Source organism: Stegostoma tigrinum, chromosome 27, assembly GCF_030684315.1.
Source record: "Stegostoma tigrinum isolate sSteTig4 chromosome 27, sSteTig4.hap1, whole genome shotgun sequence".
Classification (NCBI taxonomy): domain Eukaryota; kingdom Metazoa; phylum Chordata; class Chondrichthyes; order Orectolobiformes; family Stegostomatidae; genus Stegostoma; species Stegostoma tigrinum.
This window is the reverse complement of record NC_081380.1, coordinates 16,990,375-17,004,600: the sequence shown is the minus strand read 5'-3', so window position 1 is coordinate 17,004,600 and position 14,226 is coordinate 16,990,375. Positions and strand designations below refer to the sequence as shown.

The window sequence follows — 14,226 nt, the reverse complement described above, 5'->3', positions numbered from 1 at the left end:
ATTAACTCTTAACTTTAAAATGGAAATTGATCATTTGTTATTGACTGGAGTATTAAGGGATATGGAAGGTGTGGGTTGATGAAGTTAGGTCACAGATTAGTCTTGATCTTGTTAAAAGGTAGAACAGGCTTGAGGGTTTGAATATTCTACTCCAGTTAGTAGTGAACTAAGTAAAATTAGATGTACGGTTTGTAAAATGGCAATATGTGTTCTGGTGTTTAAGAGGCGCTTATCAGATCTTTGGGATAGGAACATTATAGACGTAGTGTCATGGAGGCTTTACTCACTATTTGAATGAGTTGGAACATGGAAACAGGAGTAAACAATTCTGCTGTTCAAGTCTGTTCCAACATTCACTTAAGTCATTGCTCATCTGTAATCTAACTTAATACACTCAATTTCCCCCCCACATTCCTGGTATCTTTGGCCAACAAAAATAAACCAATTTCAATTTAAAATCAATGCGTGATTTAGCATAAATTTGGAAGAAATTTTCAAACTTCTACCATCCCTTGTGTAAAATATTGTTTCCTAAATTTAATTCCTGAAAAGTCTGACTCCAATTTTAACCATGCCCCTTAATTAAAGGTTCCTCATTTGGAAAACGTAGGAATTTTTCCAAACTGACCAGATCAGAACTTGTCGAGATGATCATATTTGATTCTTATTCTCGCACGCTTGTTATTACATGATATGATGCAGAGTGTTCAGCTTTTGTGTTGATTTCACTGAGGCTTTGGTTCACCAAGCTATTAGATGCTTATACAATTTCACCATTTAATGGTTTCTTACCAGCTAACATACAGGGAACTCTTATGCCAAAGCAAGAGGAGCTGTTGTGGGCGATGGTACAGGGATCCTTTGGTCCATGGTTTTCAAAGGGCAGGTATTTCAAGTTGTTGTCTGAAAAAGTGGGATTGACCTTCAACAGGCCCAGGTCACTAGTAAAATCTCTGAGTCTCTTTGCCTGGAGCTCCATATTACCATAAATACTGCTGGCATCAATATAGGATGTCTGCATATTGATCTGGTCACATCCACTCAGGCCTGAAAACCCTGGGCAGCATACAAGAGCTGATCGAATGAATGGCATGCATGGATAAGTGCCTGTATTCCGTGGATCACCATGTGGTAGCTGTGGATGAAAAGCCAGAATGGTAAGGGAGGCAGATATTCACAGGTGTAAAGATGAGGACTAAGCTGTACAGTAGTTGAGCATTGAAAACCCATAATCCTGCTGTGGTTTCGAAGAGGGCTTTTCTTGCCAAATGACTTTTCAATCTGTGTTTGTAGCACGATGGTGGCAACTGACCGAGATACATTATCCTAGCTATCTTACAAAGACATATATGGGTCTGGGGAAGTTGCCAAAGTTCAGAATACTCAGGTCCTTGAAAGTACTGTAATTACTTTGAGGCGTATTCGCCTCTTTTGAACTTTAGTGCTCGATATTTAACATTAAATAGGGAACCATTATTTATTAAAGCTGTGTCAGGATGGAAGTGGTCTTTTTCAGGTAGTGATTTACTTATGCAACGGCACTTGTCAGTTGCAGATCTTGTCTGTATAATCATGTAGATCAGTTTAGAAACTTTCCCATTTCTAATTGCAATTTTCAATCAATTTCACCTTTATTCCATTTTGCATGTTCCTGTTCATTAAAAAATACATTACATATAAATGAATAATAATAGAAGAAAGAACACCACCACAGAAATTTAATTTTAATTAAAATATGTATTAAAAACTACTAAAATATTTTAAATAATTAATCAGTGAATCTCACACTAAGTGCATATCCTCAAGCTCCCGATATAGAGCAAGGAACAATCTAGTTTAGAGAAAATTTGTCGTGCATCTGAGGGATTATAATCTTTTCCTTGAATGCATCCAACAGTAATATTGAAGTGAGGAATGAAGCTCATTATCCAAGATGCTCTTTACTTTTGAAAAAATTCTTTGATTTTGTCAAGAATGACTGCCTCCTCAAAAATTACTTTGCTTTGCTCAATAATCTCTGTCCCCTCAAAGAATCTACTTTCTTGAGATATCAGTGCCAAGTAACACATAGAAAAAGAACAGCATTCTCAACTACAGCTACACAGAAGAGCTTCATAATTGTAGGCTCCAGTCAAAACTATTTTAGTTTTCTGAGGGAGTGTAATCATGTATATTCCTTGACCAGACCAGTTCTAATAAAGAATTATCTAGACTCGAAATATTAGCTTGCTTTCTCTCCGCGGATGTTGTCTGACCCACTGTGATTTTCAGTATCTGTTGTTTTCAGTACAGATTCCAGAATCTGCAGTAATTTGCTCCTTAATCTGTACATGTTTCTTCAGATTCAACGTGCCATCTACAGCATTGAGGTGAAAAATTCTCCCATTACGTGTTTAACTGTTTTCTGAAAAAACACACATGGTAAATATGTGGATAACAAGGTGTAGAGCTGGATGAACGCAGCAGGCCAAGCAGCATCAGAGGAGAGGACAGCTTTCCTGCTCCTCTGATGCTGCTCGGCCTGCTGTGTTCATTCAGCTCTACACCTTGTTATTTCAGATTCTCCAGCATCTGCAGTTCCTACTATCTCTGGTGAATATGTGGAATGTGCTTGCCTTGAAATACAGATTGTATGTTATTACTGAAAGGAGTGTTGCAGTTGTTTGTTGACGTGGCAACTTAGAGTTTTTTTTGAGCAAGGGTAATTCACATTGACCTTTCATGTTATGGTCTTCAAAGTTACTGTTCGAGTCAAATTGGAATTAACATGTTATAGAGATTATTAATAAACATTCTCACTAAAGACTTAAAGACGAACTCATTTTGCCTAATATAAGTATTAATATAAACATTAATACATTTCATGAACACTGCCGACTGCTTCTCCGTGAATATGTAAAACTATCATGTAGTCTTAAAGCAATAAAATTCTTAAAGTATTTGTGCTCTTCTAAAAATGTTTCTCCTCAGTCATTAGATTTCTTTTTCCACTGTTATTACCATGAGGTACTTATGCAGTGTTCTCCACTGCTGATCACATATTGTTTTTATGATGTATTATATGGTTGGGTTAGCATGTTGCCACAAATCCTCCTTCCTGTGCTAAGTCTGAGGGTCTATATAATTAACAATAGTATCAGTTAGACTAACTAGTTAGACGTAGTTACAAAGACTGTCAGGAGCCAGAGCTGATGCATCTGTCAGCATTGGAACCTTGTGCTTGAATACTTCTTCTCCACTCAAATGCAATCTTAAACATTGACTGTTTACAATCTTTACTGCATACAGTGGTTATTAGCTACAGTTAATATCCCCGTTTCTACAACACAAAGATAATCTCAAGAAGGATGAGGGGGAAAATAGAGAGAAGAGATCAGTATGGAAATGGGGATGATCACAATGTAAGAAATTATCAGGACATATAAGACTTTCCACAGAATTATTACAGCACAAATGAAGGCCAATCAGCCCATCATGCCTGCACAGGCTCTTCAAAAAAGTGTCAATCTTCTTGCATGTTGTTTCTATCCAAATAATCATCCAGCGCCCTCTTGAATACTTCAGTTGAATTTGCCTCCATCATCACTCCAGGTCCTAATGACTTGCTGTATTATAAACTTATATTTCACATTACCCTGCTTTTTGCTTGCTGTTAGTATTTCGTGGAATACAAGCCGATGATCGCATTCTAACAAGAATTAAGCCAGTCTGTCAACAACCTGTTATTTAGGATGGACCACATGGATGAAAATTTGACCCAACATTAATGAACATCTAGTTCCAACAGAATCCTTAGTTGGTTCTAAACAGACATTCAATGCCTCACCTTAATAGGGAAACATGGACTTCTTTGCACGCAAGACCTTTCACAGTTGATGTTGTTACTAGACATTTCAAGATTCTGAGCTGGGCGGATTAAACTCATGTCATGTGTCATCCACTGCCCCCACTCCATAAAGAGCTGAGTCCATTCAGAATCTTCAATTATATCTTCAATACTTGTTTTCAGAATTTTATTGGAAACCTCTCGGGCCTGCAAAGCAAAAGGAAAATAATAGCTAACTTTTAGTATTCCTGGGTCCACCTTACATATTTTCAATAGGTTCACTTGGCAAATCACAGGATTGAGTAGAACCTCATCAACTACATTTGTTTTTGGCCGTTTCCAGCAATACAATGCAGATCAGTATAAACAAAACAGAAATCCATTAGCGATAATGGGAACTGCAGATGCTGGAGAATCCAAGATAATGAAATGTGAGGCTGGATGAACACAGCAGGCCAAGCAGCGTCTCAGGAGCACAAAAGCTGACGTTTCGGGCCTAGACCCTTCATCAGAGAGGGGGTTGGGGAGAGGGTTCTGGAATAAATAGGGAGAGGGGGGAGGCGGACCGAAGATGGAGAGAAAAGAAGATAGATGGAGAGGAGAGTATAGGTGGGGAGGTAGGGAGGGGATAGGTCAGTCCAGGGAAGATGGACAGGTCAAGGAAGTGGGATGAGGTTAGTAGGTAGGAGATGGAGGTGCGGCTTGGGGTGGGAGGAAGGGATGGGTGAGAGGAAGAACAGGTTAGGGAGGCAGAGACAGGCTGGACTGGTTTTGGGATGCAGTGGGTGGAGGGGAAGAGCTGGGCTGGTTGTGTGGTGCAGTGGGGGGAGGGGACGAACTGGGCTGGTTTTGGGATGCGGTGGGGGAAGGGGAGATTTTGAAGCTGGTGAAGTCCACTTTGATACCATTGGGCTGCAGGGTTCCCAAGCGGAATATGAGTTGCTGTTCCTGCAACCTTCGGGTGGCATCAATGGACTGTATAGTAAAAAGACTTTTATGGTTTTTTGGTTTTCTATTTTGTCTCTCTTTTCATTCACTGACTTTGTTCTGATTTCTCTAACATTCAACTGCTCTAGGAGTTAGTTTAGAAATGCAGCTCCGTTATATCTCATACCACTACCCCATCTCCCTGCAGCACAATATCCAAAGCTGGAACTGTCCCAGATATTTCCATATTTTAAAATTCCAAATTGTAGCTACAGTTTTGCTATGTTTGCTGCCAGTTACTTATACCCATTTATAATTTTGTTGTGACCAGGTGAGAAGGGAGAACCATGTCCACTCTTAGAGACTTTTACCGCAAGCTGTCCCAAAGTCTACAAATCATTTCCAGTTCACAATTTCAAGTTCACAACTCCAAACCAAATTTGATAAAAGAATAAAAATTCAAAATTTTGAAAATTCAACTAAGGTTCTGTCAAAAGCAGAGAGTGATTTTATTATCTAAAAACCTTGAGAAAAAAATAAAAAAAACAATGTCAAACATACTCACAAACACAGGTAATAAGTTCTGAAGAATGGTCACTAAACTTGAAATATTAACTCTGCTTTTTCTCCACAGATGTTACCTGATGTATTGAGTCTTTTCCCATGATTTCTGTTTTTGTTAAAAGAGAAAGAGTCTGGGCCAGACAAGGAGAAATAATACGACAGAACTTACATGTCCTTCGAGTCTTTGCGGTGTTAGCTTTTAAAGCTGAGATTTAAAGTTTTCCTAAATTGTTCTTCCAGAGTGCTGTTTTTTCCTGAGATGATGAGAGATACAGGAATTGTGAGAGAATCTTGCTAGATTTTCTTTATGATCCTGTAGGGGTGACCTGTACCTGGCTATGTAAGATGGCATGTACCTGACCATATTAAGCGGCCCATGCCTGCTGACAAAATGGCAGACAGAAGCTAAGCAGATCTAAGCAAACTGCTCCCACAGAGAAATACAATGGTACCTTTGAACAGAACTACTAGAAGGTCAGTAAAGGAATGCTGCATGTTTCCATCCAAGACAATTCTGATAAAAGGATGCCTCAGAACAGACATATGACCAATTCCACCTTTATTAATGAAAAGATGATTGTCCCATAACTGAATAACTTCAGGTACTAGATTAGGTCAGAAGCAGCTGCTCAATAACGGCTAACATTATCTCCAAAATAGTAGTAAATAGTTGCCCCTTTGAAGCTACCAGCCATATTAAATAGTTTCTAGCTTAAAATGCTCTAATCATAGAAGTTGGTTTCAATTCACAACCAGAATATAATCCAAGCCTCAAAAAAAAATTAAGCTTAGATGTAAAGATTTACTAGCCTTAAAAGACACCTTCTCTTATGCCCTGGACAACATAGATTGTTGATAGTCCATAAGTTACAAAATGCTGATGTTAGAAGTTCTGTCATTACACTTATAATTGACTTTATAACAGAAGGTAACCTGATAGCAATCAATTAAAACGAACTGACGTTTTATTTTTGCATTATGTAATTGGGACGGGGGAAAATAAAGGGAGTAACTGGATGTGATTAAAAAAAACACCAAAACACAATGGGTACTAGAGGTTGAGCTGTCCTTCCAGATAAGCAAGGCTGAGAAAGATGCGAAGGAGTAAAGCCATTCCAAACGTTTGGAATGCAAATGAGTAGAATGCACAGGAAGATTACAATGTTTGGCTAATACCATCGAATCATGGGAACCTAGGGCTGTCCATGGAAATGCCTGTCACTAATTAGGTGTCCCACAGGATTGGGTGTTTGAATTAAGGGGAAGGATGGTGATGACATTATATTTGTTGGCTGCATCACAAAATGTATAAAAATACTGTGTTTCTTAGTAAAAGCAAAGGGTGCATCGTTGATCTGTCTTTCAAAGCCAGATTTGGGGAAGATCCTTTGGCCCACCCCCTAGTTTCTGCTTGAATGAACATCGTCCACTTGCCTGAATCCTGCCTGTATGCTAACTTTTTGTGGGGAAACCAAGCGGAGGTTTGGGGACCACTTTGCAGAACACCTCCGCTTGGTTCGCAATAAACAACTGCACCTCCCAGTCGCGAACCATTTCCACTCCCCCTCCCATTCTTTAGATGACATGTCCATCCTGGGCCTCCTGCAGTGCCACAATGATGCCACCCGAAGGTTGCAGGAACAGCAACTCATATTCTGCTTGGGAACCCTGCAGTCCAATGGTATCAATGTGGAGAGATAATGGGAACTGCAGATGCTGGAGAATCCAAGATAACAAAGTGCGAATCTGGATGAGCACAGCAGGCCAAGCAGCATCTCAGGAGCACAAAAGCTGACGTTTCGGGCCTAGACCCTTCATCAGAGAGGGGGATGGGGTGAGGGTTCTGGAATAAATAGGGAGAGAGGGGGAGGTGGACTGAAGATGGGGAGAAAAGAAGATAGGTGGAGAGGACAGTATAGGTGGGGAGGTAGGGAGGGGATAGGTCAGTCCAGGGAAGACGGACAGGCCAAAGAGGTGGGATGAGGTTAGTAGGCACGAGATGGAGGTGCGGCTTGGGGTGGGAGGAAGGGATGGGTGAGAGGAAGAACAGGTTAGGGAGGCAGAGACAGGCTGGATTGGTTTTGGGATACAGTGGGTGGAGGGGAAGAGCTGGGCTGGTTGTGTGGTGCAGTGGGGGGAGGGGACGAACTGGGCTGGTTTTGGGATGCGGTGGGGGAAGGGGAGATTTTGAAGCTGGTGAAGTCCACATTGATACCATTGGGCTGCAGGGTTCCCAAGCGGAATATGAGTTGCTGTTCCTGCAACCTTCGGGTGGCATCATTGTGGCACTGCAGGAGGCCCATGATAGGCATGTCATCTAAAGAATGGGACGGGGAGTGGAAATGGTTTGTGACTGGGAGGTGCAGTTGTTTATTGCGACCCGAGCGGAGGTGTTCTGCAAAGCGGTCCCCAAGCCTCCGCTTGGTTTCCCCAATGTAGAGGAAGCCACAACAGGTACAATGGATGCAGTATACCACATTGGTAGATGTGCAGGTGAACCTCTGCTTAATATGGAAAGTCATCTTGGGGCCTGGGATGGGGGTGAGGGAGGAGGTGTGGGGGCAAGTGTAGCATTTCCTGCGGTTGCAGGGGAAGGTGCCGGGTGTGGTGGGGTTGGAGGGCAGTGTGGAGCGAACAAGGGAGTCAAGGAGAGAGTGGTCTTTCTGGAAAGCAGACAAGGGTGGGGATGGAAAAATGTCTTGGGTGGTGTAAGGAAAAGCGCTCCTACAGATTCCATGTTCTTGTCTCTGCGTTGCTGCTTAAAATTAAAATGTAACTCAGTATGTATTATGGATTGTAGCTCCAATTTCTTTCCAAACTGGCAACTGGCAGGTAAAGGTTAAGGGTGGCACGGTGGCTCAGTGGTTAGCACTGCAGCCTCACAGCGCCAGGGACCCAGGTTTGATTCCCGCCTCAGGCAACTGTCTGTGTGGAGTTTGCACATTCTCCCTGTGTCTGCGTGCGTTTCCTCCCACAGTCCAAAGATGTGCAGGTTAGGTGGATTAGCCATTGTAAATTGCCCATAGTGTTCGGGGGTGTGTGGGTTATAGGGGGATGGGTCTGGGTGGGATGCTTCAAGGGGCAGTGTGGACTTGCTGGGCTGAAGGGCCTGTTTCCACACTGTAGGGAATCGAATCTAAAAAAACTTCCAGTGGGTGATATTATCATGCAAGTGTGAATTTAAACAAAAAATGCAAATTTCTTGCATTTACATAATTAGCAGGTTTTGAAGTCTTTCGGTGAAATGGTAAACTGAATGCAGATGACTCCATGTGTTCCACATGGATATCGCCAAGCTTGCCTTACTCTGGGAACTCAGGTGATCTCTGCAACATGGTTAGTTCCATATTTCTTCTGCTTTAAAAAAAATTTCATCCACGGAAATTCTCAGCAATAACCACCAGATGATAGAAGTTAAAATGTGATAGTCCACATTTAGCACTATTACAACAAAGGGTGATGTTCCTCTCCTCAGATTAGTTACCTAATCAAAATTCATATGTCCTGTCTAAATTTTTATATATATTTCAATTTTGAAGCTCTTCATTCAGATTTATAATGGAACCCACCTATGTAAACTTATCTTCCCAGTGATGGTGCCACTGCAGCACTTTCATTGGGCATGGGGTATAATTGCAATATCACAAGTCTATGCTGACAGATTATTTTGTAATTGCAGATGTTGCCCCTGGCTCCTTTCTCCATCAAGATAAATTGTTGACCCATCCTCAGAAATTACTCAATTAGCATTATTGAATTTAAAAGCAGCTTCTGTTTCTAGACATCTGTTGTAATGTCACACAGTTCATAAAGTGCATATTTCCTCTATTGATAGAATCAAACTTTATGTCTATTGATATGACAATGTTAACAAATAGATATCTGACTGGTGTCACTTTTTCTCTTACACCTATTTTTAAACAAATTTGGAGGCTTCTGTGCAACATTGGTCTTAGATAGGGAGCAAGCTTAATGTCAAAATTGCCCCTGTTTGAGAAATGGCCAAACAGACATGTCATGTTTCAACCACCTTCAGTCTGGCTGCTTTTCCTTAGCCACTTCTTTTAGCCCCAAATATATAGATAATCAATTCATAGGAATGTGGTTATGACCAATCATTGTAATGCCACAAGTTCCTCAGATCAGTGACCTTGACTCAATTATTTTCAGTTGCTTCATGACCTCTTCTCACACGGAGTAGGGGATATATGCTGCTGAGTCCATAGCATAAAACCTAATTGTCCACTCCTTTGACAATGAGTTAGTCTCTACTGATCTACAGACGGAACTAGGCTAAGGCTGACCAATAACAGTAAGTAACAATAGATACTCCAAAGTGCTGGAATAGCAATTATTACCCAACACATTCACTAACACTCCAATGTCCCCAAATTCTTTGCACCAACATTTTGGAAATTGCTACTGACCAGAAGCCTGGTTGATCCAACCATATCAACACTACACAAGAGCTGAGATGGGTACAGCTGAACACTGATCCAAAAGCTAATACAATTCAGGACAAAACAACGCATTCAACTGACATGTAAAACATGAGCCCAGATAGCCAACCCTTCCAATATTGGGCACTTTATCAAGAGCTATAGTATGTGAAGTTTATAGAACTGCCGAAGCTCACCAAGCTTATCTTGCATAACCTCTCTATCAAGAAGGACAAAAAGAAGCATGTCATGAAAACTGTATCATTTACAAATTCTCTTAAAACTCGCATACAGTTCTGATTTAGAAAGACTAATTATTCTTTCACTGCCATTTGACAACACCATAAAAATTCTTACCAAACATTGCTGTGGAGCACCAGTAACACAATGGTTCAATGTAATGCAATAGTTCCAGAAAGGATACTAGCTCAAACTTCTCAGTGCTAAGCAATAAACCCAGCTTTACCATCATCCTTGCTGAGAACAAACTGAAAAAGAATGGTCAAGGACGTGTGCTCTTTTTGACACTGAAAACATCATCCCAGAATAAAACAATGATCTGAAATTGACAATGGATGATCATGTGTCTCCATGCTGTGCACATTACTTGTAGGGTTTGAGAACAAGCCCACTCTGGAGGAGAAGAATTGTACACCGTGTATTGTGTTGTAGGGTGAATGGTTCAGGTATGAATGTAACAACTTGCAGCTTGTAACAAATTGCAACAAAAGCTCTCACATAGCTTTACAGATATTTCTTCACAGTCAATGTTTCCTTATTTCTCAGTCAAACACCTCTGAGATGAAACGTACAATTGAAACCCTATTCACACTCATACCTTCATGGCTGTTCCATTATAAATCATTATAAAGCAACTCATGTGCTTGATGTAGATCCATTTGCTTCTTCCAGGATTGATAAGCAGCTTATAGATGGGGCCATTTAGTTTGTGGCACAAAAGAAAGTTATTTAGTCCCAAGTGTGTTAGATCATTCCCAAAGTAAATACCATTGTCTGATTCTCTAAACACAGACTGGTTTCTCCCATGTTTTTATTTAAAAAGTGTTTATTCTGTTTTCTTAAAATAATTAGTGGCCTCACCTTCGATCACTCCCTTTTTATGTAAAGTTATGTTAATTGCTCTCTTTACTCATAACGACATTAGTTTGATACATCTCATTGCATATTCCCTAAGTGAAGAAATAACATTTCCCCAATTGTAATTGTAGATGAACTTCTTCAAAGTCTAGCATTTTAAAATTACTTTAAATTAACATTATAAGACCCTACCTTGACGGTGTCTAATTATGCGTACAGCATCCAACTAGCTCACATCTCCCAAGAACTATTTCTTCACTTCTTAAATATTTTTGCAATATAGTGGATGCATGCATTCTCTTAGACTATGGTAGAGTTTCTGCTTCCTGCGGAATCACTCCATGTAATCATGTGATATCGATAGCATCATTTTATTATGTTAAAGATTGTGATCATTGTACGTTCTGCTGATGTCTCATTATTCTACAGCTCAATGTACAATCACCACATGTTGGAAAAGACACATGCTTAATTGTTCTATGATTTCATCTACTTTGTGAATAGGGAAGAGAGGGGTGGGGTCAGCGCATTCTGCCTCAGCCATACTCAGGGTGGTAATCAATACAAACATTGGGGATCTCGTCTGTTGACTGCAGAGCCAGTCTAGGTCTTGCTTTGCTTCCTTTATGACATGGCTGACTGATTAAGTAATTAGCCATTTATGTGGACAGATGTGGGATCAAGGATCTTGGGGGCAGAAATTACATTACTCCTCTCCACCAAGTGCTGATAGATAATCAAGGGCCACGACTGACCATTGTAAGCAGTATCAGTAGGGACAGCATCACATACTAGCAGTGCACCCAGGCCCTGGACTGCCAAGAGACACCAGTTCATAGGCAACTGAAGGCTGGGTGTTGTGAAATGGCGAGGGGGAGTTGCAGAGTGGAGATCAGAGGTAAAGGGAAGGGTGAGCCATGGCAGGCAGCTTCAAGGGCAAGTGGACAGCTCTCAGTGGACACTTCATCCCCTTCTCAATGTCACGTACTGAGTACTCTTTCACAAGGGTCGCAGTCTGGGTGCCCACAAGGGCTCCTGCCTGGATTGTATCCCGTGTGCTGCTGGTTGAGTGCCAGTGAGAAAGCTGATGCTCTTAAGTGAGCTATATTTGCCAATTGAGACCATTGCAAATTACACTGGAGCAAAATGGCAGGTGGTTACAAAGACAAAATCCTAAACTAAACTGAAACATGAGAGAAACAACGCATTGAACATTCCTTCGCTGCCCTTGAACTGAGATGGCTTGGCCAGTTCAGAGAGTGGTTAAGGGTCAACCATAATGCGTGCTTCTGGAGTCCCACATTGGTCAAATCAAGTATAGCAGATTTTCATTCCTCAGGGAGGTTAGTGAACCAGATAGATTTATGCAATGATCAGTGATAGTTATCATGGTCACCATTACTGAGGCTTGATTTATATTCCACATTAATTAATTGAATTTTCATTCTACCAACTGTCATAAGCCCATTTCCGTTGAGTCGGGGCCTCTGATTAATCACCCAATAACATTAGCATTATGCTACTCCATACTTCTGGATTGATCCCATCAACTTCTCTGATTTCCACCCTTCCTGGTAGACAGCACAATGGACCTTCAGAAAATTTTAAAACAAAAATTTTATCGCACCTAAATAATAATCTTTAATAACAATAATTAGCCATATTAATGTTGGTGTTGAAGTCTCTCTGATTTGGAAGAAACAATGATAATTACCAGTGGTAGGGGAAATCCTGAATACAGTTTCCCTTCTATCCAGCCTTTTGGAAGTGAAAATCCATCCTCATATTGAGCAGGAAGCCAACGGGCATAAGGAGTATTAGTTGCCCCCAGTTTTGGAGCCCTCCTGGAAAGAGCAGAATCAAGAAAGTATTGTGAAGTTCTCAGGATAGAAAGGGCCAAAGAAACCTAGAATTTTTAATTGCACGTGCAAACAATGGCTTCCTTTTGTCTCCTATTGCAGACTCCTTCAAATGGTACAATTGCATAATAGCTTCTGGTGAATAATATGTACTCTTTTCATCTCTCTAACTCTATCTTTTCTTCTAAGATATTCCTTGAAACCAGTTTCTTTGGCCAAGCCATTGATCACTTTTTCTACATCGCTGTATGTGGCTTGGTGTCAAACTTTGTTTGATAACATGACTGTGAAGAATATTGGAACATTTTGTTCTATTGAGGGACTATATAAGTTTAAGCAGTTGTTTAGTGCAGTTTTGCTGTTGCTGTTTCTATTAGATGCAGTGCTAAGAGATTGTATTATATATCCGTAAAACTATTCATGGTGTTTTTAGGAATTATGACATTTGGCTCAGTTTACTTATGCAGCCCATGCACAGTAATTAACAATAGTTCACCGGTTCTTGTTTCTTTTCCATAATATAAGCTATTGTGAACCATAAATGAGTAATACTTCAGTTCAGGTACCTGTTGTTGCAGTTGGAATTGATGGATCTATAACGGTTGGACCAGCAGTCCTTCTTGCAGGCAGAGGATTGGACAACAGGTGAATGCTCTGTGTTAGGCATCAGATCATTAAGGTCAGTCAAGGTTAAAAGATCTACAAAAAAAATCATTAACTGGTGATAATTGAAGGTAGATTGAGATTTTGTATGCATTACATTGGGAATTTAATAATAAAACAAATAATGGATTTTTGTTTAAAGCAAGTTTTAATCCTGATGATCAAGGAACCTATTTGAGAACTCATTCAGTGAATTAACCGTAGAGAGTTTTACCTGGAAAGGACCTTGTAAATTGATCCAAGGATTATGGAGGTTAAATTGTTTGTTGGTCATCATAGCAACTAGATGTGGCTGGATGCAACTATACACTTTTGTACCACTTGTGGGTTGAGAGCACCCCTGGCTGGGCCAGCATTTATTTTCTATTCTCAGTCAGCCTCGAGAAGCTGGTGGTGAGCTGTTTTGTTGAACCACAGCAAACCATTTTGTATAGGTAGAACCATAATGCTATTTAGATAGAAATTCCAGGATATTGTCAGCAACACTGAAAAAATGGCAATATATTTCCAAGTCAAGATAGTGAGTGTTTCAGAGGGAAATTTCAGTTGGTGCTGTTTTCATGTATCTGCTGCCCTTGTCCATATACATTGAAGATATTGTAAGTTTGAAAGGTGCTGTCTCAGGATCTTTGGTGAACTTCTGCTGTGCATTATTTCTGTACTTTGATCACCAATTTTCCTTTATACTGAAATTCATCCTTTCTCAGACTCACTTTAAAATTTGTTGCCTAATCAGTGAAATCTAAACTTTTAAGACCCTACGTTACCCACCTCATGATCTTGAATTAACTATGGTTTTATCCTTTCCATCACTGGTAATATTGTGTACAATTTTGATTACCTTACTAAA

The 14,226-nt window shown here is 40.4% G+C and overlaps 1 protein-coding gene across 3 annotated transcripts in view; it reads right to left on the bottom strand.

Moving 5' to 3' along the window:
• The window catches only part of LOC125464558 (eosinophil peroxidase-like), a 44,120-nt gene that overhangs the window by 17,286 nt on the left and 12,608 nt on the right, over positions 1-14,226 (bottom strand). For 2 of the 3 annotated variants that reach the window (XM_048557070.2, XM_048557072.2), the window contains exons 5-8: positions 13,280-13,412; positions 12,569-12,698; positions 3,827-4,033; positions 793-1,135 (exon numbers count right to left, since the gene is read on the bottom strand). In XM_048557070.2, coding sequence (XP_048413027.2) covers positions 793-1,135; positions 3,827-4,033; positions 12,569-12,698; positions 13,280-13,412 — 813 coding nt within the window. The remainder of the gene's footprint in view (positions 1-792; positions 1,136-3,826; positions 4,034-12,568; positions 12,699-13,279; positions 13,413-14,226) is intronic. The other variant, XM_048557071.2, reaches the window with a different exon arrangement.